Source organism: Camelus bactrianus, chromosome 35, assembly GCF_048773025.1.
Source record: "Camelus bactrianus isolate YW-2024 breed Bactrian camel chromosome 35, ASM4877302v1, whole genome shotgun sequence".
Classification (NCBI taxonomy): Eukaryota; Metazoa; Chordata; class Mammalia; order Artiodactyla; family Camelidae; genus Camelus; species Camelus bactrianus.
The window spans coordinates 2,408,036-2,429,445 of record NC_133573.1 but is presented as its reverse complement, the minus strand read 5'-3'; the positions used below and the strand labels follow the sequence as shown (position 1 = coordinate 2,429,445).

The following is a 21,410-nucleotide window of genomic DNA, read 5'->3' as shown; positions in this document are numbered from 1 at the left end:
GTCGTGGTGATTAATGGGTGTGTGTTGAATGAGTGGATTTTAGAACAGCACACAATTTAAAAAAATAATAGAAATTCTCCCTTCTGAGCAGGTTAAAGCACTGACACTTCGCCATTGTAAGTGCAGCGGGGGTCACGAGCGCCTCACTGACAAGTGTAATATCTTGAATTTCCTTCCCTTTTTGTATGTAGAGATTTAAAATGTACTGCTTTTCTCTCGATCATGTCATTTGTTTCACAGAAGGATTGAGTGAGACGGGCAGAGCACCTGTATGTTAATTATACCTCAATTTAAAGAAAAATGGAAAAAAGGAGAAAAAAATAAGGGCCATGCAGTCATCATTGCCCTCATCCCACGTGGAAGAGAAAAACTGGCAAAACTCCTCAGGACCCTGGACGTGGCTGTGCTGTCTTGGACAGGACACCAAAAGCACCTGCCACAAAGCGCACACAGGCAAGTGGGACCACGCTAAAATTAAGAACTGGTTCATCACAGGACACGGTCAGCAGTGGAAAGGCGACCTACGGACTGTGTGAGAATATTTGAAAATCATGTATCAGAGGAGGGGTTATTATCAAGAATATAAAAACAATATACAGCTCAACAGGAAAAATGGAAAAACCTGATGAAAAACGGGCAAAGGGCTTGAACAGACATTTCTCCAAAGATGACACAGAAATGGCCAACAGGCACATGAAAAGTTACTTGGCATCACTAATCATCAGAAAAATGCAGATCAAAACCACAAAACCTCAATCCACCCGAAACCCAGAAAATAACAAGTGATGGCCGGAACGTGGAGAAGCGGGAACCCCGCGCACTGTCGGTGAGGCTGTAAAGTGGGGCGCAGGCTGCAGAGAGCGGCGCGGAGGGTCCTCAGATGTAGACCCGCTGTGTGATCCGGCAGTCCCACTTCTGGGAACACACGCGGAACACCGAAGGCAGGGTCTCAAAGGGATGCTTGCGCACCACGTTCCTAGCAGCATTATTTACGACAGCCAAGAGGTGGGGGCAACCCAAACGCCCATAAGTGGATAAGCTGATTAACAAAATGCGGTGTGTACATCCACTGGTTACTAGCCAGCTTTTAATAAGGAGGAAATCCCGTCACACAGACCACAACATGGATGAACCCTGAGGATATTATGCGAAGTGAAATAAACCAGCCACAAAAAGACAAGTGCCATGTGAGTGTGCTCATAGGCGGGACCGAGAATTGTCCAGTTCATAGAAGTAGGAAGAACGGTTGTGCCAGGGACCGAGGGGAAGGGGGGAAAGGGGGATATTTAATCCGTACTTTCAGTTTTGCAAGATGGACAAGTTGTGGAGATCTGGCTCACAGCAGTGTGAGTATGCCTAGCATCAAACAATGGACACTTAAAAACTGCTTAAGATGGTAAAGTGTGTTGTATGTTTTTTTTAGTCATAATAAAAATAAATAAAGCAAAAATGCACAAGGAAGCATCGCTACAGAAAAACAGGCTTCGATGACGCTGGCCGCCTCCCACTGTTCCAGGCAGTGCCGCTCACCTTGTTCTGTCTGCATTCACTCCTCACAGTTACCCTGAGACCCAGTGAAGCAGGAACCTGTCTCATTCCCATTTTACAGAGGGGCAAACTGAGGCAGACAGAGGCTGAGAACCTGGCCCAGGCGGGGCGTCCTGAGTCCGTGTTCTGAACCTCTCCATTTCGCTGGCTTTCTGCAGCTTCCTGGAGAATCTCTAAGTCAAGCAGGTAAAAACAACGTTCATTATGAGATATTTTCCATGATGATTAAATTGAGTTATTAGCTTCTTTTTGGTTCCCGTTAAGTATAGCCACGTATGCGCTTTAGCGGTATGACAAGAGATTCGTATCCCTCCCATGGGTTTCACCTTTGACCTTCTGCTTGGACTGTTTCTTACAGAAATAGGATGCAGTGTAGCAGTTAAGATCTATGTAGACTCAGGAAAACCTCAGAGTTCACTTGGGGAGTGAGTTTCACTTTCTGGGGCTTTGGTCAAGGACTCGCCCCTTCCTCCTGGGTCCCCAGAGGAAGGAGATTTCTGCCCTGAATAAACATTATCCTACAATTGTAAAACGTGTGCAAAGTTCCAGCATCAGGGGAGGTGGTGTCACGTTCCTTTAAAAGGTACACGTATCCACACACACTCAGGATCCCAGCACCCCCCCCCCCCCGTCTCCAGGACGACGAGGTGACTGTCACCTGGTTGTCAAAAGTCACACCCAGACTAGGTCACCACTGGGTGAGTCCGCTTTTATTGGCTCCTTGGAGGTTTACCGGTTGGGTCTAATTTCTTGTTTAAAAGAATCCTACGCTGTGTACCCAGTTCTCTGTTACGACTTTACAAGTGGAAGAGAAGGCAGGGTTATCCAAACAACGCTGTGCCGCGAGAGCTTCGGTTCACAACAGCAAAGCATGAAGTTCTCCCTTCCGCCCAGCTGGGGGCACCCCTGTCCTCTCCCAGATGTTTACTCAAGGTGACAAAAAGAAAAAAAACAAAACTACTTCCGTTTAAATGAGGCAAATTGGATGACAAGAGCCCTTGGCTCAGCTGATTTCTATCTGTATTTTGTGGTTTCATTTTTAGATCATATCAGTTCCACTCACTGGCTTTCAACGCTGCCTACACGTGCGACTCGTCCCCCCCGGCTGGTTTTAGAAAGCTCGGGCTCCCCAGGAGCTCTGGTTCACCTGCTCGGGGTGCTGCTGGCCGCAGTGGCTGGTGGAGGCACCCCTTGTGCTTGTGGGTGTCGGCAGGGGTGAGAGCCACCGCCAGGGTGCTGCTTACTTAGAAACAGCTTTGTCACGGAACGGACGCTGGAAATTGTTTTTCTGATTTTAATTAGTGTATGGTTCACTTGAGTGTTAAATAAGGCTCATAAATAGGTACCTTTGTCCTGGGTGAGTGGTGGGGCTCCCCAAGGCTTGGAAGGCTGTGGAAGCGCGGTCATTACTTATGAACTATCCCGACGTTGCCCTGGCCTGGCCGTCTGCCCTCACTCCATCCTTCCTGCCGCCCCTTCAGGTACCGCCGTCCTCCTGGGCATGTCCCGGGGCCTTGGTCTGAATCCACGGCGCTCCTGTCCCCTCCCTCCAGAGACTTCGCAGTGCTCACCGGGGCTGTTTCCTGCTCCCTCTGGCTCTGCTGCCCTGGGGGCCTAGTGCACCCCTTCCTCCCAGAGGCCCCAGGCCCCTGCTGACCAGGGCAGGTGCTGGCACCACTCTCCCCGGTGTGACTCCATCAGCCACTGGCCCCTTCCCTCCTCCGGTCACTGCACCTCACTAAGTAGCAGGCAGACTGTGTCCTTGGGCCTTGGTATCAACTAGGAAGTGTGATCTTGGCCAAATACTGTGTCACTGTGGGTGCAGGCCCAAACCTTCCCGAAGTTGCCCCGGCAGCCTCTCAGGCAGTGCTCGTCTGTTCCCGTGTGGGTCAGCACCAGACCGTCGGAAACCTGTGCTCTGGGACGATTCTGGGACTGGGTGCACACGGCCGGGCAGCTGATGTCAGGGACGAAAGCATGTGGCGGCCGGTGGCTGCAGGGACTTACACAGAAACCAGGGCAGCGGAAATGAGCTGTCGCTACTATTAGGAGTGACACGTAGCATCCGTGGCTTCCAGGCCCAGCTCTGCTGCTGGCTGTGTGACCTTGGGCAAGTCCAGTCCTCTCTGGGCATCAATTTCCGGCCTGTAAGTGAAGCAGTGACCTGTGCGTGCGGGAAGCTGCGGGTGGCAATCGATGTGGCTTCTGAGTCCACCTCCCTCAACACTAGGCCTTGCCACTGTTCCTTGTCCACGGAGCAGCGAGAGTCCCGATAACCACTTAGGACCCCAGGACCCTGTAGGTGACCTCCGAGAGCGTCTTCCGTCCTCAGTCCCTTGACCAGCTCGCCTCCTCCCTCCCAGCCCCCGCCCAGCCACTCCGATCCCAGAAGGAAGAAGCCTTCGGATGTGGGCTTCGCGAAGCTGCCTTTCACACTCTGCTCGCAGGCGTGGTCTTCCCGCCCCTGGTCTTCCGTCTCCCCACGCCTTCTCCACTGCTCCCGATTCCCGAGTGATGCCCTCTCTTCCCTTTGGCTGATGTGGATCCTGGCGCGGCTTCTATTCCTTCTGTTCCAGACAAGGGGGACCCCTGCCCCTCCCAAGCCAGCAGTACTTGTCGGGGGTGCAGAGTATCGTCCCCCGGACTCAGCACCAACTTCACGGTGGGAAACTGAAGTGTGCGGAAATTAACAAGCCACCTCCAGACAGTCTTCCTGGTTTATTCTTCCTCCCATTAAATGTGGTGAATCTTTGGTGAGCGGCTCATTCCTTACATAAAAGCACCTCAGAAGGTAATTTTTAAAAAAGACCGTTGAATTTCAACACAGCTTATTGATAATTTTTAACATAACTGTTATATTGAGGATTTAATTCAATGGAGGTCTTGTGGGGCCTTAAATTGATGCAGTTTGGGGATCTTTTTCTTGCAGGAAAGAGTTCAAAATTCTGAACACAACAGCTGCGGGCTGTCTGGGCGGGGACCAGGGGCTCCGCGGTTTGGAGGGAAGGACCTGCAGTGCTGGTCCCGCGCATCCTCGGTGCTGGAACTCCGCGGCACCGCAAGGTGGCAGCAGAGCGTCGCGTGGGGAGACACGAGGCGCGTCTCAGGGGACCTTTGTCACCTATGCTGACTTGCAAGCTGTGCCCACAGCTGCTTGAGGCTCCATGTGTGACTTTTCTCTTGGCAGAACCATCTGATTTCCTCCCCCGAAACTCTGAAGGATTCCAGAGACCTTCAGGGCCATCAGCGCAGGTGAAGGAACTGTCACGGTGACAAGGTTTGCCCTTATCCATTTCCCCTCCGTTTTATGGTATTTTCAAATTGCATATATTATAAAGCGAAAAGAAAGTGTTTCACATAGCTTCTCCCACAAGTAATTTTAATAAGCGTTGGCTTTTCTCATGGTTTTAACCACATGAGACTTTATGGACATTCATCTCCCAGCCACAGAGTAGGCCTGTCCCTTGCTTTTCCCATCCCTCAAACCGATTTGTTTTTGTTTCTAAATCCCATGAATAGATACCATTTGGGTGTTGGCAACCTGGCAACTTAAGCGTTAGCTTTCAAGGCACACAACCAGCCCCTGCGCTCTGAGATCAGTCACTACAGTCAGTCCCTATGAGCACAGGGGCCACAGGCCCCGGCTGTCCCCCTGCGGGCGGGCCTCAGGATGCTGGGGAGGTTTTCCGGTGAAGCTTTTTGCTTATATTGAACACATTTAATAGCCGTTTTGTAAAGGTTATCAAAAGCGGCATTTTACAAGGATATAATGAAGAAATAAAGGGAAAAAGCTCCACTTAAAAAAGAAATGTAGGCACTGGGGACTGAGCCCAGGCCCCCACGCACGCTAAGCATGTGCTCCACGGATGGGCTGCCCCCTCCCCCCAGGGAGACAGCTTCAAAGTTGAACATAAGTCCCAAAGCAGGAAGCCAAGTGCAGCTAGTCTCTAACTCTCTCTCCATCTCACATATGTGCAAGGACTACGGGAACTGCCCTCGAAGTTCTTCCTTATAACCGAAAATGCCGTTCATGGACACTACAGTACCTGCGAGTCACCACATGGGTTCGACTCAGGCCACTCCTTGGTTCCCAAGTTACAAAGCAGTCATCCTTTAATGAATAAACTCTCAGAAGGTGCAGATTTTTCCAGTGGCTCTGACTTTAAAAAACATAGTCGGCATGATAACTAACGTCGGGGTTCTTCCTGCATATCTACCTCGAAAAATCCAATTAACCCCACGAATGACTCTGCGAGGGACTTGCAAAATGTTTCTACCAAGAAACTCCTCTTAAAAGCCTCTTACATGAGAAAGATCGGTCAAAGAAGTAGTTTCCATCCTCTCAACAAAAATAAAAAAAATTTAAAGCACTAAATATTCCTATTAGGAAAAGTAAAGAGAACAAACTTCTTAGCAGGACGCTGTGAACCGGACCCCACCCACCCCACCATGTTGGATGCCGCCATCATTAGCAGGGTAACTGCCCATTTCTTATCTTGATTGACAGGTTAATAAGGGACCCGGGGCTATCTTTTCAGTAGGAACACACAACCTCACCAATTACTTTTAAATTATTGCTCATCTGTCAGAAAATACCAAGCGTGAGGAAGAAAAATATCTGAAAAAGAGAAATGTCTGAAGCAGCTTTTACTTCCGGTGCTTTCAAAGTTCAGTCCAGAAAACTGGCCAGAATGTAGTCAAAGAATTTAGGCACTGATGGCTTTTTTTTTTTAAAGGAAAACTTGTAGTTTATAATAGTTCATTGGTTCAATTAGGAGCGAGAAAGAAGGGAGTTTTGTAATGCAATTGTCCAGCAAAGGAAAACGCTTTAAATTGGGGATTAAGTGCGCAGACCACCTGTAGGGCATTCAGAGCCTTTTTCTATAATGTCTCAACCCATGCCTAGCTGCCTGCAGGCTGGCTAACAATGCCGGGAAAAGCTGTTTAAAAGGCTGTGCGCACTTGTGCCTCTGGTCTTCACGAACTGTTACAAGTCTTCCTCTCCCCCGCTCTCTCTCCTTTTTAAAGTAAAAGTCCCACAGCCCTTTAATGGAAGAACTTTAAGGCTCCGCGGTGGCCAATTGGTCTGCACCAAGAGGAGCCGGGCAGCAGGGAGAGACTTCAGACTATACGGCACATTTGGAGAGGAGAAAAGATCAAAGGTTTTCCAACTCAAAAGACCAAGTTCCCTACAGATTAACCCTATTCATTTGGCTCCTCTTAAAGGATGTGCTGAGCCACTGGGCAGACAGGTAAAAAGTTCAACAATTGCCAAAGCATTCTTCTGCTAATTCAACAGCCTTCTGCTCCAATAAATTAGCTTAGTCTTGACAGAGGAACAATAGCTTTTTCTCTAGGAAAAGAAGTGCATTGGACGACACAAGCCTGGAAGGTTATTAAGATGTTAACCCGTTAGTTTAATCCATGAAAGAACGCCTGGTCGGCTACCAGATTGTCAAGTGACTTACACCGTAACGTGTGATCGATGCTTTCAAACGTTAACCTCGACCCTTCAGTGTGCTCGGTCCTGCAAGAGCAGGTGCCTCCAAAATCACGGACGCCAGAAATGAACGTGGGGTTGGAAGCCTTTAGTGATATTACACAAGATAAATAACAAGGCCGGAGTGGAATTCCGGCCTTGTGGAAGGTCCCATTTACATACACTAAGGTGAGTGTTGTTCACCACGGATCAGAAAAGAGATGCCATGAAAAACACCACCTTTTCGGAAAGGTGCTAAAATCTCAATTTTGAGTGCAGTTCGACAGTGATACTCCGCTAACAACTTATGAACTAGTTTAACAGATCATTTTCTCCATGTCTAACGTCCGTGAACATAATGAGAAACCAGAAAATGTCCATGTTTCCAACGTGCCCTCCGCAAGCTCTTTAAAGGTAACAGTTTGGAAGAGGCAGGGGGAGGGGGCAATGTTTAAATCATTTATCAAAAGTCATTTTATTGACAAAATAGAATACTTATATTTGTTCTTACAGGGGTGGCCTCTAAACTTTTTACAAGAAAATGTACAGACTGTATATCTTTGGATATGTACATATTTTACACATTTTTACAATTAACAAATAATTATATAAATACATCCTCTAATGTAAAAAACCCGTATTTACTTGGGGTGTATAATTAAGACATTTCTTGCTTGTGTACTTAAGGCATTTGCCTGGTCATTAAGAATACCCGAACCGTGCCATCCCGTTAGGCCATGGTCATCCCTCTTCTAGGACATGTTAGACGTCAGAGTTTACGTGGGAGAATCGAGGGAGAAGACAAGGTCCCTCAGGTGAAATCTGTAGGTCTGGCTTCAATCTCAGCGAACGGCAACCAGCGAGGGCTCCAAACCCTGGGTCCTGGAAACGCGGCAGCGAAGTTCACGCTCCTCTGCCAACAGAAACGAACGCCTGCCGGGAGGAACCCCTCGGCCGTCGGTGGAGGAAAGGGGCCGGGTCTGGGAGCCTTCAATGCCAGGTACTTTGTTCTAAGCGAGTCCTCTAAGTCCCAGCTAATGGATACCATTAAGAGTTCATTATCATGCTAATAGCAATCAACACGGTGGAGGGGTGGGAACCTCTGCCTTCGAGTGTCCCCCTCGCAGCCTCGGTCGCCTCGCCCCTCCCCCTGCCTCCCGGGCGCCCCCTCCCCTCCGCTCAGACCTGGGACAAGGGCATCTGCTTTGGATACGACACGGAGCTGGCCGTGCCCGACCGCCACGTCAAGCCGGTGCTGACGTCGCTGTAGAGGGAGCCCGCCCCGCCGCCCGGCCCCCCACCCCCGCCGGGCCCCGCGCCGCCGCCCCCCGGGCCGCCCCCCGCCGCGCCCGCCGCGCCCGCGCCTTTGCTGGCCCAGCAGCAGCGGGTGCACAGCGCGCGCCACGACTCGAGCGTCTTGCCCGACCAGACCCACACGCCGGAGGTGATGCCCACCACCAGGCACATGAAGTACTTGAGCATGAAGACGGCGTAGTCGGGCCGGCGCGCCTGGTCCGGCTGCAGGTCCCGCAGGCACGGACAGTTGTGCGTGGCCTCCCAGCGCGGGCGGTTGTGCTGCTCGTAGAAGAGGCAAGCGACCACGACGGCGGCGGGCACGGTGTAGAGCACGGTGAAGAGGCCCAGGCGGATCATGAGCTTCTCCAGCTTGTGCGTCTTGGTAGGGCCGCCCTGCTGCTTGATGACCGAGCGGATGCGGAAGAGAGACACGAAGCCGGCCAGCAGGAACATGGTGCCGATGAAGAGGTAGATGACCAGCGGCGCCAGCACGAAGCCGCGCAGGTTGTCCAGGCTCTGGTTGCCAACGTAGCAGATGCCCGCCACCGGGTCGCCGTCCACCGAGCTGAGCGCCAGCACGGCGATGGACTTGACGCTGGGCACGAGCCACGCGGCCAGGTGGAAGTACTGCGAGTAGCCGGCGATGGCTTCGTTACCCCACTTCATGCCCGCCGCCAGGAACCACGTGAGCGACAGGATCACCCACCAGATGGAGCTGGCCATGCCGAAGAAGTAGACGAGCAGGAAGACCACGGTGCACAGAGCCGGCCCGGTGGTCTCGTAGCGCACGTGCTGCTCGACTGCGCCCAGCTCCTCGTACTCGCCGCGCCCGCCCGGGCCGCCTGCGCCCGCGCCCGCTGCGCCCGCGCCCGCCGCGGCCGCGCCGCTCGCGCCCCCCGCCCCGCCCGCGGGCCCCGCGCCACCGCTGCACGCCACCTTCTCGTGGCCCGCCACCAGGCGCACCAGGTAGCCGACGGACACGAAGAGGTAGCAGGCCGAGAGGAAGATGATGGGCCGCTCGGGGTACTTGAAGCGCTCCATGTCGATGAGGAAGGTGGACACGGTGGCGAAGGTGGACACGAAGCAGAGCACAGACCACAGGCCGATCCAGAAGACAGTGAAGGCGCGCTCGTCCTGGCTGAAAAACGGATTGTGGCAGGGCAGCGCGCAGTTGGCGATCTGGCCGGTCTTGACGCGGTTGTAGAGAGGGTGCCGCTCGCTGGACACGCTCACCATGGGCGCGCGGCACTGGCAGCCCGGCTCGCAGGGCGCCGCGCCGCCGCCAGGGGGCCGCGCCTTCCCGCCGCCGCCGCCGCCGCCGCCGCCGCGCGCTGGGGGTGCAGCCGCGTCCCCGCCGCCGCCCCGGCCGCGGGATGGGGGCCTGGCCCCGGGCGGGCGACCGTGGCCGCTGCCGGAGGGCGGCTGCTCGCCGGGCGGCGGCGGCGGCGGCGGGCGGCGCGGCGGGCTGGGCGCGGCCGTGGTGAGGTCCGTGCGGTTGTAGTCCATGCACAACGTGTCGGGGTTGCCCTGCTCGGGCAGCCGGTCGCAGCGCATGCGGTCGGGCCAGGCGAAGCCGTACTGCCGCATGAGGGGCGCGCAGCCGGCCTTGGCGCGCTCGCACACCGACCGGCAGGGAGGCAGGGGCTTCTTGTAGTCCTCCAGGCAGATGGGCGTGTACATGCTGCACAGGAAGAACTTGAGGTCGGGCGAGCACTGGATCTCCACCAGCGGCCAGAACTGGTGCACCTCCAGGCCCGCCTCGTCCTGCGTGTCGTGGTTGAACTGGTTGGGCATGTAGGTGTAGTTGTAGCCGATGCCCTTGCACAGAGGCACGGTGATCTCCTGGCACGCCAGCTCCTTAGCTGAGGCGGCCGCCGCGCCGCTAGAGCGCTGCAGCAGCGCCAGGGCGGCCAGCAACGAGGTCACTTCCAACAGGTAACCCCACTCCATGCTGCGAGCCTCGGTCCCGCGCCCTCCGGGCGGCGTGCGAGAGCGCCGGGGGAGGGAAGGCCGGGCGCCCAGCCGGGCTCTCTCCTGCCTCTCCCGGGAGAGGCTCTGCCGATAACCTCGACCCTTCTCGGGACGCGTCCGCACGGCGCTGCGGGAGCCGAAGGTGGCTGCCGAAAGGCACCCCTGTCCCCGGGTCCGCCCACACACGCCGGCCGGGCTCAGCCCTCGCGGGGCATAGTGGCCGGCCCCCAGCTCATCGTCCTTCCCTTGCTCGCTTTCTCCGCGCGCGCCGGTGACTTTGCCGGGCACCGAGGGCGGCGGCGCTGCAAGTTTCCTCTCGGGCCGCGGTGCGCAGTCAAGATGGCTGGGCCAGGCCGCTCCGCGCCAGGTCAGCCCCTGCGGCCCCCTTTCGGCGTCCCGGGGCTCATGCTCTCCCCCAAGGCCGCGCGGCTGCCGCCGGGGTTCGCGGCCCGCCTCCGCCGAGGCCGCCGCCCTCTGTCCTCCGTCGGTCCGCCGCCGGGATGACGGGCCCCGCCTCCGGTGGAAATCTGCGCCGCGCTCCGGCAGGCAGTCGGGCGAGGTGTCGACGCTCCCCTTCTCGCGGGACACTCGGAGCCAAATCCACGCCGGAAGGCGGAGCGGACACCTGAGCGGCGCGCCCGCGCCCCGCCGCCACCTCCTCCTCCTCCTCCTCCTCCTCGGCGGGAGCAGCGCCCCTCGCCAACTTCCCGCTCCGGCCCCGCTGCGCCCCGGCTGGCTCATGAATATTTATACGGCGAGGACTCGGTCTCCGCCCGCGGCCAGCGCGCCAATCCGGGGCGCGGGGCGGAGTCTGCGCGCTCCCCAGGCCCAGCCTTCCTGGGGCGGGCCTGGCTGTCCGCGCGGCCGTGCACGCTGTCTGCGGCCGGAGTTTGGGTAACCTTGGGGTTGACCGCAGAGACGGAGGCTTTGCCACTGCCGTCCCCGCGGCGCTCAGCGCGTCTGCGGTCGGGGTTCCATTTCCTCGAGTCTGCGCTTGGGTACTGGGGACGAGGCGTTATGCAGCGCGCGCTTTCCGAGGCCCGTTTTGATCAAGTCAAACCCCTGCTTTCCAGGCTCCCCGAAAGTGGGCGACCTGCTGGCGAGGGGGCCCCGCGCCCCTCCGAGAGCGGGGGTGTGCGCGGGAGCGTTTTGGGGGACCGAGAAGGGGTCCCCTTCTTAAGGTTCTCAGAACGATGGTCGTGGACGCTTGGTAATGTGGGAGGGGTGGAACGACTGCAGTTCACCCCGGCAGGTGGGGCAGGGCCGGGGGCGGCCCGCGAGGAGGTGCCCGGGAGCCCAGCTGCGGGCGCGCGAGGGGCGCGGGCACTCGGGCAGGCCCGGGGGCGGGTCTCCTCCCGCCTCCGCTGAGTGACTGGGGGAGCCTCAGTTTCCTCAACTGGAGAGTGGGGGCACAGTACAGATATTCAAAGGGGTTCTACTAATTAGGTGAGGTAAAACACATAAAGCATCCGGACACAGTGCTCCCTTATGAAACCTCATTCCCTTTCTTTAAAAGAGAAAAAGAGAGAGGAAGAAAAGGGAGAAAGAAAAACTTATAAATAGGACAGACTGGAAACTGCGGCTGGATCCTCTCTCTTCGCCTCGTGCTTTTGGAACACCAGGCGTCTCTCCCAAGTTGACTGTTTTTGCCAGCGCCTCCTCCTCCGCGGTGGGAGGCGGCGCCCAGCCCTGGCGCGGACGCGCGGACACGTCCCCGCGGTTGCCCGGGCCGGCGGCTGGGGACGCGGCCAGCGAGCGCCGCCCCCGCCAGCTCGCAGCCACCTTCGACGGGGAGGGGCCCGAGGGGCGGGCGGCCTGGCAGGTTCATTTACGCTTGTTAGGACGTCCCAGGGGGTTGTCTTTCTCTTAGAATGGAGTGTTTATTTTTTAATTGATGTGCTGTTTCATTTAGCGCTTGTATGGAACTCACGCTGGGGCTGTAATTACTGTAATCTCGGGAACAAGCATTTCAGTTAGCCAGGAGGGTGGCAACAGCCTCTCTCTCCCTCTCTCTTTTCCCCTCCCTTCCTTCCTCCTCCCTTTCTCCTACCTCTCCTCTGTTTCTTCTCTTTCACTCTGTTTCCAGATTTTCCCTGTTTGTCAGGTTTCATAGCAGGAACGAGTACGATTAGAAAGCTAAAGTTATTGAGGGCATGGGGACGGAGGCACTAAACGAAGGCATGTTTGAGGCCAGGCCAGTTTTTTGGGGGGGTGGGGGTGATCCGTTTGAAAGCAACTCTGGCCATGAAACAAGTAACTAGCAGAAGGGTAAACTGCATAGAACCTGTGTCCTCCTGCCCCTGGGCTCTCTAGCTTAGTTTAGCAACCGCATTCTAAAAAGCCAGGCAGAACCTCCCTCCGCCCCCAGCCCCGACCCTGGTTTGGGGCAAGTTCTGTATGTTCACCACAAATTCTAGGCATATCCACAAGGCTGTAGTTGTACCCCCATCATCTTTTTCTTTTTTTTTTTTCTTTTTAACGAAGTCTAGTTAGGACCTCTTCATACTGGGGAAAAAAACCCCAAAAAACCCAAAACACTTCCTTCCCACTTTTGTTTTGGAAAAACTAACTCCAAAGGAATCAGAAATTCAAAGGCTTCAGAAATATTAGCTGATACAGCAGAAAACGGTCTCTAGTTCTCAAAAATGCAAAGACTCGACCGTTACTTGGTCTTCTATGGGATTTGTTTCCCTTCTTCTAATTGGAATTCCGTGGTTTGTTGAATGTAGCAAGTCACCTCTCTTCTGTGGGTGCCTTGTCCATAGAGGACGATCCATCAGAATATTCAACTGCAGAGTGACATCAGGTAAAACCTGGAGACAGAGTTCTGAGCACAATAGTGGAGGCAAGTCCCCGTTCTGAGGACCAGCCTAGGCCCTGCCTCACTGAGACCACAGATAGAAGGGGCTCGCTTCCAAAAGCAACATCGAGGGTGGAAAGTTTCTTTTGATTTTCTTCAGCAGGAAATGTCAAATAGTGGAGTTTAGAATTCCACTGTATAAATTTCCTAGAATTGGGTAAAAACAAACTGACATTTGAAAATTGAGGCGGAAAAGAGTTGATTTTGGCTTTTCATTGGCATTGAAATTTTTTCTTTTTTCTCTTTTGAGACAAGATGAAAGCTTTGATGATGCGGACTGTGGCAAGTTTGGGGAAGTGTATTAAGCTTGCAGGAGAAAAGCAGACAAAAAGTTCAGAGCCTTCAAAAATCATGTTTTAAGCTCTTTGGGGTGAGATTAAAGCCATTTACATAAAATCATTAAACATTTACTTTTAATTGAGGGGAAATAAGAATAGCATTTACATTTTAGTATTAAATTAAATGGCAACTTGACAATCTTTGAGAGCAGAAGAGACTTAGGAAGCCAATTAGTCTGTAAAAGGCAATGATGGGTCAGCGAAAAGAAACCAGAATCATTTATCCATATTGCTGGCTAAATAATGATTTTTTCTTTTGTATGTAAAGCAGCTGTTTTTTAAGGGAGGGGAAATAGCTTAAGTGGTGACATAAATAATGCAGGAAACTTTCTAGAGGGATTTCTGAACAGATGTCTTGTTACTGAATAGCCCATGAGCACAATAATATAAACAAGTTGAAGGCGTGACTCTAACTCAAGGGAGGGGATATTTTGCCAAACATCGGATACCTAGCTGGATAGGAGACCATCGATATATTAAATGTCACCAACTTAAGAAACTTTGGGGAAATTATGTTTCAGTGGATTTTAATTTAAAAGTCTAACCTAAAATTCTTGATACAAGAGTGAGTCTATTTATTCATTTATTTTTAATGGAGGTGTTGTGGATGGAACCCAGGACCTCGTGCATGCTAAGCATGCACTCTACCACTGAGCTATGCCCACCCCATGAGTGGGTCTAACATGTACCAATAGAATGACGCTTTGCAGAGGTTAAACAGAGAACTCTTCAGTAACTAATACAATTTCTCGGGCATTAAATGAAAGCTTCTTTTGGGGAAACGATCAAAGTCTATATTGTTAGAGAATATAAAACTCTGTCGAGTAATATTGGAATTTCTTAGTGTTTTAGAATCTGTCTTTGGAAGAATTATGTCTTGAGTCACCCACCATAGATGGAAAGAAAGATAGAGGTTAACAGGTCTTGCTTCAATCTCTGTTAGAATTAAAATGCGGGAGATTATTTTTATATTCTTCCATATTAATATTCAGCTCCACGAGAGGTCCTGCGTTTTCTCCACCAGTAGGAAGAGGCTCAGTCTGCGGTCACAAGGCGCGTGCTGGAGGGATGGAGGCACCTGCGCAGGTCTGTGCCGCTGGCCGCTGGCCGGGAGGGATTCCCACCCTACGTGGAGCTGCCATTTTGGAAAATGGCAGCCTCGCTGTCATTTAACTTTATAACGATTGTGAAATATGTTTTTAAAAAAAAATCATTGATTTCCCCTACCTCATTGACACTGAAATATGGGCCAGATGCTGCAACTCTCACGACACAGGGTGCCTTGTGCATTGGTTCGGGAACCTTGAGGGGAATGAAGACCTCCCGCGGAAGACTGACTGAGCCAGGGAGGACACGCTGAGCTCGCGCGCCTGCGCAGCCGGGAGCGGAGGCCGCCTTCGGGTCCCTCCGCGCAGCGGCGTGAGGCCTGCAGGCCTGCTCTGGGCTCTCGGCTTCCCTTTGGGCTGCGTGGGGCCTCCCGCGGCTGGATCATCACGTTTCACAGGACAGCAGCCAAAGCAGGCGGAGTGGTGGGACCTCCCACTGGGCCGCTCGCCTCCTGGAGAAGAAAATCCTTGCCCTCGGGTCACACTGGTCTGGACCTGTCACACCCCAGCTGCAGGGTCAGCTGGCGGGTGAGGCTCTGACGGGAGCTGAGATGGGCGGTGGGCGGTCCGGGCGCCGCGGCGCGCGGGGCAGACACGCAGCAGTCGGCGGTACGTTAACAGTTTGAGATTAACTTTCAAACGGCGTCATTTACCAACATGCCTCGTCTTCCAGAGTATTTTGTTCAGGGCTATGAATTAAGTATGATCTAGATCCAAGAAAACCTTGATATCCGCATTTTCCCTCCTTTTGAAGTTCTCTGTACAGTGGTGTGAATTAAATGTCGAACAGTTTACGACTTGTTTTATTTATAATGTGTGTAAACTGTGTAGTGTAACTCCTTTCCTTTTTGTTAAGCCCCTCCCCGCCCTTTTGGAGACTTCCTTAAAGACATCGATACGATTCTGGAGCTTGAGGATTTTTTTCTTTCTTTCTTCTTTTTAGTCTTATATCGTGTAACTTTTTTGGGTATTGACACACTTAAATACAATGGAGGAGAAACTGTATTGAACCTCATCTCTGAAGGGCTTATTGATGCGAAAGAAGCTTTGTATCAAAAACATTTCGGTGCCAGGGTTGACTTCTGGTAACACTGATCCATTTCAGATGGTGGTCTGAAACGATAATCAAATTTACATTAGTGATACAGATAATAATTACCAGGGTGCTGAGGGCATGGAGGTGGCGAAGATGACAGTGACACGTCTTTCCACTTTGTCTTTGACCAGATCCAGGTGAACGGATGTAATTTTTATTCAACTGGTGACAGCACTTGACTTATTTTTCTGGTGCGTGTCTTGCTTGCTCTCAGGAACAAGTGTACTTATGTAGGCGTAACCTTACAGTTTATAATATGTATAATAATTCATACAATAAAATAAGAGACAATGGATGCGTTAATGTGTCTTTTGGAATAATATCACATCATTAATCTGAATGCCTGATCTGCTTTTTCAAAATACAGTCCAGTAGAGTGCAGTTTGAAAAACCCTGTTCTAGAATGTGTTCAACACACACTATTAAGTGAAACAAAGCAGGCTATGAAACTGTATGGTGTGAGCCCAGCTGTTATTATGCATGAATAGAAAAAAGACTAGAAGGAAGTGCGTCAGAATGTTGCCTAGAGTTATGTCTGAGTTGAAGTGAGTAGGAGTGATTTTGCTTTTCTTTCTTTTTTATAATGATCTGAATTTTATACTGAGGAAAAAATTATCTTGAAACAACCCTGGATTTAGCATTTATTATGTGTCATTTTCTTCTGTTCTTTATTTTATGGATTTTGTCTTTTCTCCTTACATGGACCAAAATGACCGAAGAGCGAGGACCAGGCCTTTGCACTCTTTCCGCCACACAGATGGCCACAGTATGTCGGAGCTGATTCACAGATTGACTCATTGTCCTCACCTTTGGTTGGATCCTCTTAAAATCTGTCCCAGAGCTGTCCTGGTTGAGAATTGCGGTTTTGAAGGGGGTGAGGGAAGGAAGGGGGGGGGCTTTGTCATTAGAAGACTGCAGAATTAGCATGGGAGGTGGAGGCCCAGGTGTCACCAGTTTTGCCTGACCTGGGCACAGTGTCCAGTTTTGCCCTATGCTGATCCAATCTATTGCCCATGACACGAGGCCATCCCTGTGGTGTGTACTCTCCCTGGGTCCCTTTGCAAGCGCCCAGAAGGCTTTCCTGGAAGGGACTGCCTCTTACTCCTCATGGGTCACCACTGGGTCACAGGCCACATCACTGAGCCCTGGCCTGGCCAAGGAGGGGTCCCTTGAGCAAAACTGGGGCTCGGCCATCAAGGGAGAGGGCAGGGGAAAAGCCTCTGGGAGGCGAGCTAGGGTGTCTGCTCGAACCCGGAGGCCTTCTCAGCTGAAAACAGAGGCCCACATCTCTTTGAGATGAAGGTCTGTGCCCAAGGTCAAGGGCTGGGAGCCCAGCAGCCTCTGAAGAGGATGCTTATGCCCTTTGTGTGCTAATTATCAGCAAAGCAGGAGCCCTCCCTCCTCCTCCTTCCCCCAAAGCCACAGCAGGTGGGATCTGTTAATTAGGTTCCAGTTATTTATTTCCTGAGCAGCATATTTTGCTTGAGTCAAGCCTGTTCCGCATCAGAAACCCAGTTGCCTTTAGGGCCCGTCGCTGGCTGGGGAAGCAACTCCCCTGGCAGGACGAGCTGGGTGGCTTAGTGTTTGCTCACGTCCTGCTCTCGGGCAAACTCCCTGCAGGGTAATTACCTGAAGGACCAGCTTCCTACACGGATGGGAGCACGAGCCGAGAGGAGCCCTTGCTCCTCACCTGTGCGGTTTCCAGAGCCCCGTGGCCTGACTGGCTCCCAGGATCCTGCGGAGAACACGGCCTCCCAGGGCCGGCCGGCGTCTCGGGCTGTGGGGATGCTGACTCCCTGCCGCTGGGGCCCCCACCAAGCCTGTTTCTGGAGACTTGCACCCCCAGGAAGATTCGAGTTTCCATTCTTTATCTTTCCACTGGCACTTGGTGTCTTTGCTTGCTTTCGCTTTCTGGACCTAATTCTCTTGCCGTCACTCCACGTTCTCAGGGAGATGCTTGTGGTGTAAGGACCGAGTGGCTCCTGCACTGACCTTGCAGTTGCCTTTCTTCTGCAGATGCTGGCTCCGGGAGCTCCCTCCTCACCAAGTCCTGCCCACAAGCCTTTCAGTGGGACGTGGTTGCTGACCTGCCAGGACAGGCTGCTCTCCGGGAAGAAACGCACCAGACACCTCCCCACCTTGTCACACCACACGTTAGCCCACCCCGTCCGCAAGTCTGCCTCAGCCACTGCCGCTTCGGGAGGGGACCTCTCCTTCAGTCATGCTGGCTTTGTCACAATCTGCTACTTCGGGGCTAAAAAGGAAGGATTCCTGTTTTTACCTGTCGGCCTATTACCCTGTTGATGATTAAATCATTGTGTTTCCGATGGGATCCGTGTGGTCTCTGAATTAATTCGTATTTCAAAAATGTCTACATCAACTGTGGCACCGTGTCTTCATTTGTGACACCTTGTCCTCCGGTCTCAAAATAAACAGAACAGAAAGATTCACTTTATGTTTTATTACTCAAAAATCTGAAAGGGTTCATTTCCTGTTAGGATTCTATTGGAGCTTGATTGCTGTGTGGTAATAAAAGATCAAGGTTTCTGCTGGAAGATAATTCATTGAAATTAGACATCCTAATTTTTTTTTTTTGATTAGAATAAAAAACGTGGGTGTAACTAAACAGAGTGAATCCCAACCTACAATTCATAATTGCAGGATGGTGAATGCGAACCTTGTTCCTGAATCCCCAAGTGAGCCGTAAAAACTGTACTGAGAAGGCGAAGTTTGGATTCTATGCTAATAGTTACTACCGGGAGTAGTCCGTTCACTTAAGAATGGAAGTGACCGGAACAAGGATGGAAAGTAGTTTGATCTGTGTTGCGTCGGTGATGTGCAGAGGGGTGGTGAGGAGACTGGGCGGGCCAGGCCAGAGTGGAGTAACAATGGTAAGTACTGGTTTCTGCATGCCTCTGGTGTGTGGCTCAGGGCTTGACCCTCATCATGTTGGACGTTGTGGCAACTAGCAGCCATTAACCCAACTCAGACTGGCTCGTGCGAGATGGAGATTTGTTGTCTCACACAGCAGGTGGTCCTGAGGTAGGGGGATTCCCAAGTTGGTTGGCACAGGGCTCAGGTTCTTTCTGTTTCCATCCTGCCTCCCTTAGGGTGTGGCGCTGGTGACCTCAGGGTCAGTGGATGGCTGCACATCCAGAGACAGTGTCCCGAGGAGGGACGGCGAACAAACGACGGGGTATGTCGCTCCTTTTCTCTTTCCTAGGTGAAGGACGCGCTCCCAGACTCTCCTGGAAGGCTTCATTGGTTAGGTTATACTGGGATGAATCCCCATTCTTAAACCATTGATGAAAGGATTACCACACTTGACTTAAAGAAATCAGGTTGCCCTATCTTCTGGAGCTGAGAAAGTACCTGGCCAGGTGGAGGAGGGCAAATAACTGAAAAAAATTAGGGTTATGAGAAAGGAAGAAGGAAGGGGAGATGGGTGTTGGTAAGGCAACCAACACTCTGCCACACGACTGTATCCATCTCTGCCTTCCTCCTGTCTAAGCCTCAAGGAAAATCTGCAAGATAGAGACTAGAAGTCATGTTTTACAGATGACTGGATAAAGAAATGGAATACTGCTCAGCCATAAAAAGGAATGAAATCATGCCATTTGCAGCAACATGGATGGACCTGGAGATGATCATATTGAGTGAAGTAAGTCAGACAGAGAAAGACAAATATCATGTGATATCACTTATATGCGGAATCTAAAAAAAAGGTTACAAATTCTATTTACAAACCAAAATCAGACTCCCGGACATATAGAAAGTAAACTATGGTTACCAAAGGGGAATGGGTGGTGAGGAATAAATCAGGAGTTGAGGAGGAGGGAAGGTATAGCTCAGTGGTAGAGTGAGTGGTTGGCATGCACCAGCACCGCTATTAAAAACAAACAAAGAAACCTAATTACCTCCCCCATCCAAAAACAAATGAAAAATTAGGGGCTGGAGATTAACAGACACACATCACTGTATATAAAATAGATAAGCAACAAGGACCTACTATACAGCACCATAATCCATATGGTGTTTATTTTTGTGATCTGTGTTTAGTAGGTTTCTAATTTTGCTTCTTCCCATATGCATTGCCAGTTAAGATGTTCGGTGTGAAATAGTCCATTCTCTCTCTGCATTTTAACACCATTTCTTCTGTGTTCCTACGTTTACTTCCGGTTCTAGCCAGCTACATGGATTAGTTTTCTTTCTCTGCGTTAATAACATATTTAATTGCTATGGTTTTATACACCTTAGTTTCTAGTAGGTCCTCACCTTACTCTTCCTTTTCAAAACTGGTTTATTCGTGTCCATTTCTCTCTGAGAATTTCAGGACCACTTTATCAAAGGTTCTGTGAAAACCCTGTTGTATCTATGGTTTGATTTCCTTATTGTTCATAATTTGTAGCATTTGAATAGTTTCCTTAAATAATCTTGCCAGAAGTTTGTCCATTTTGTTTTAGTCTTTTCAAAGAATTTGTGTTTGGTTTTGTTGAATCCTTCTAATTTTTCTTATAATTTCTTTTTTGAACCAAGAATTATTCAGAAATGCTTTTTAAAAATTACACTTTGGTCAGAGAACATGTTCTGTAAGATGTAGAATCTTTTTTTCCTTGAGATTTATTTTGTGGCTCAGTTGACTGTCAATTTTTGTAAATGTTCCATGTGTGCTTGAAAAGAATATGGGTTCTCTGTTGTCTTCAGGGTTCTATCAGTGACCCTGTAATCAGTCATTGAGAACTGTGAGTTAAAATCAATCCCCTGCTAAAATCGTGAATATCTAGTTTCTTTCCTGTAACATCGTGTGTGTCTGTTTGAGGCTGTGTTTCTAGCTGTATGAAGGTTCACAGTTGTTGTATTTTCCTGGTGGGTTGTTCCTTCCCTTATTGGGCAGTAAGCCGCTGTGTCCCTCTTTCTTCCTCCCTCTCAAAGTCAGTTTTGCTGATGCTTATGTGAAGCTTTGCTGCTGTTATTGTTAGTAGTTTTCAGATACTTCCTCCCCCTCAATTCTTTTACTTTCAATTTCTCTGTGTCACTGTTTTTTGGGTGAGTCTCTTGTTAACAACATATAACTAGAATTTCAAAATACAATCTGTAAGTCTCTGTATTTTATTTGGGGAGTCTAGTTTCTTTACATTTATTATGATTACCATTATACAGTACTTCATCAATTCTAAGCTGCCATTGATTTTAAGATGCAATGCTATTTTAGTTGCCATTAAGAAACAGAAAAAATATTGCAATTAAAGTGACACCATGCTTACTTTGAACTTATTAAAAAAGGTATTTTAGAATTAATTATGAATTCTTAAAAATCATGTGTTAATCTTATGCATAAATTTAAGTGAAATAAATCAATAGAGTTTTTTTCTAAATGTTGTCACGTTGTCTGACTCGTCTCAGTTAGTTTCTGGCTCAGGGTCACCAGTGTTTTTGCTTGTCCACGCCCTGTCCTCTCCATGCTATCAAAAGCAGCATTTCTCAAAAGAGCTGAAAGCCATTAGAATTGGCTGTTAAGCTGGCTTTGCAATTATGTGGAAGAAACATCTTTAGCAGTCTGGCTTTGGGAATGTCGTTGAACCTGTTTTATTCATCACCTTCTCACTTCCTCCCCATGACTCTTGGATCTGAAGAGTTACAGTACTGCTCCACTATTGTTTTCAGGAATTTCTTTCGAGACACTGACAACCATCCTGCAAGTTTGGCTCTTTTGATG

At 50.9% G+C, this 21,410-nt stretch overlaps 1 protein-coding gene and 1 long non-coding RNA gene across 3 annotated transcripts; one reads left to right on the top strand and one right to left on the bottom strand.

Moving 5' to 3' along the window:
* Nucleotides 1-7,483: 7,483 nt before the first annotated feature.
* Nucleotides 7,484-11,027, bottom strand: FZD8 (frizzled class receptor 8). Its single transcript, XM_010952327.3, has one exon. It carries the CDS (start codon nt 10,271-10,273, stop codon nt 8,207-8,209), a length of 2,067 nt encoding a protein of 688 aa, XP_010950629.3. The 5' UTR covers nt 10,274-11,027; the 3' UTR covers nt 7,484-8,206.
* A 3-nt stretch (nt 11,028-11,030) lies between these two features.
* Nucleotides 11,031-18,021, top strand: LOC141575995 (uncharacterized). 2 transcript variants are annotated; one of them, XR_012504145.1, is made up of 2 exons: nt 11,031-15,207; nt 17,711-18,021. It is a non-coding gene; the product is annotated as an uncharacterized LOC141575995 (long non-coding RNA). The 2 variants fall into 2 exon arrangements; XR_012504146.1 differs by having other exon boundaries at nt 11,031-16,460.
* Nucleotides 18,022-21,410: the final 3,389 nt, after the last annotated feature.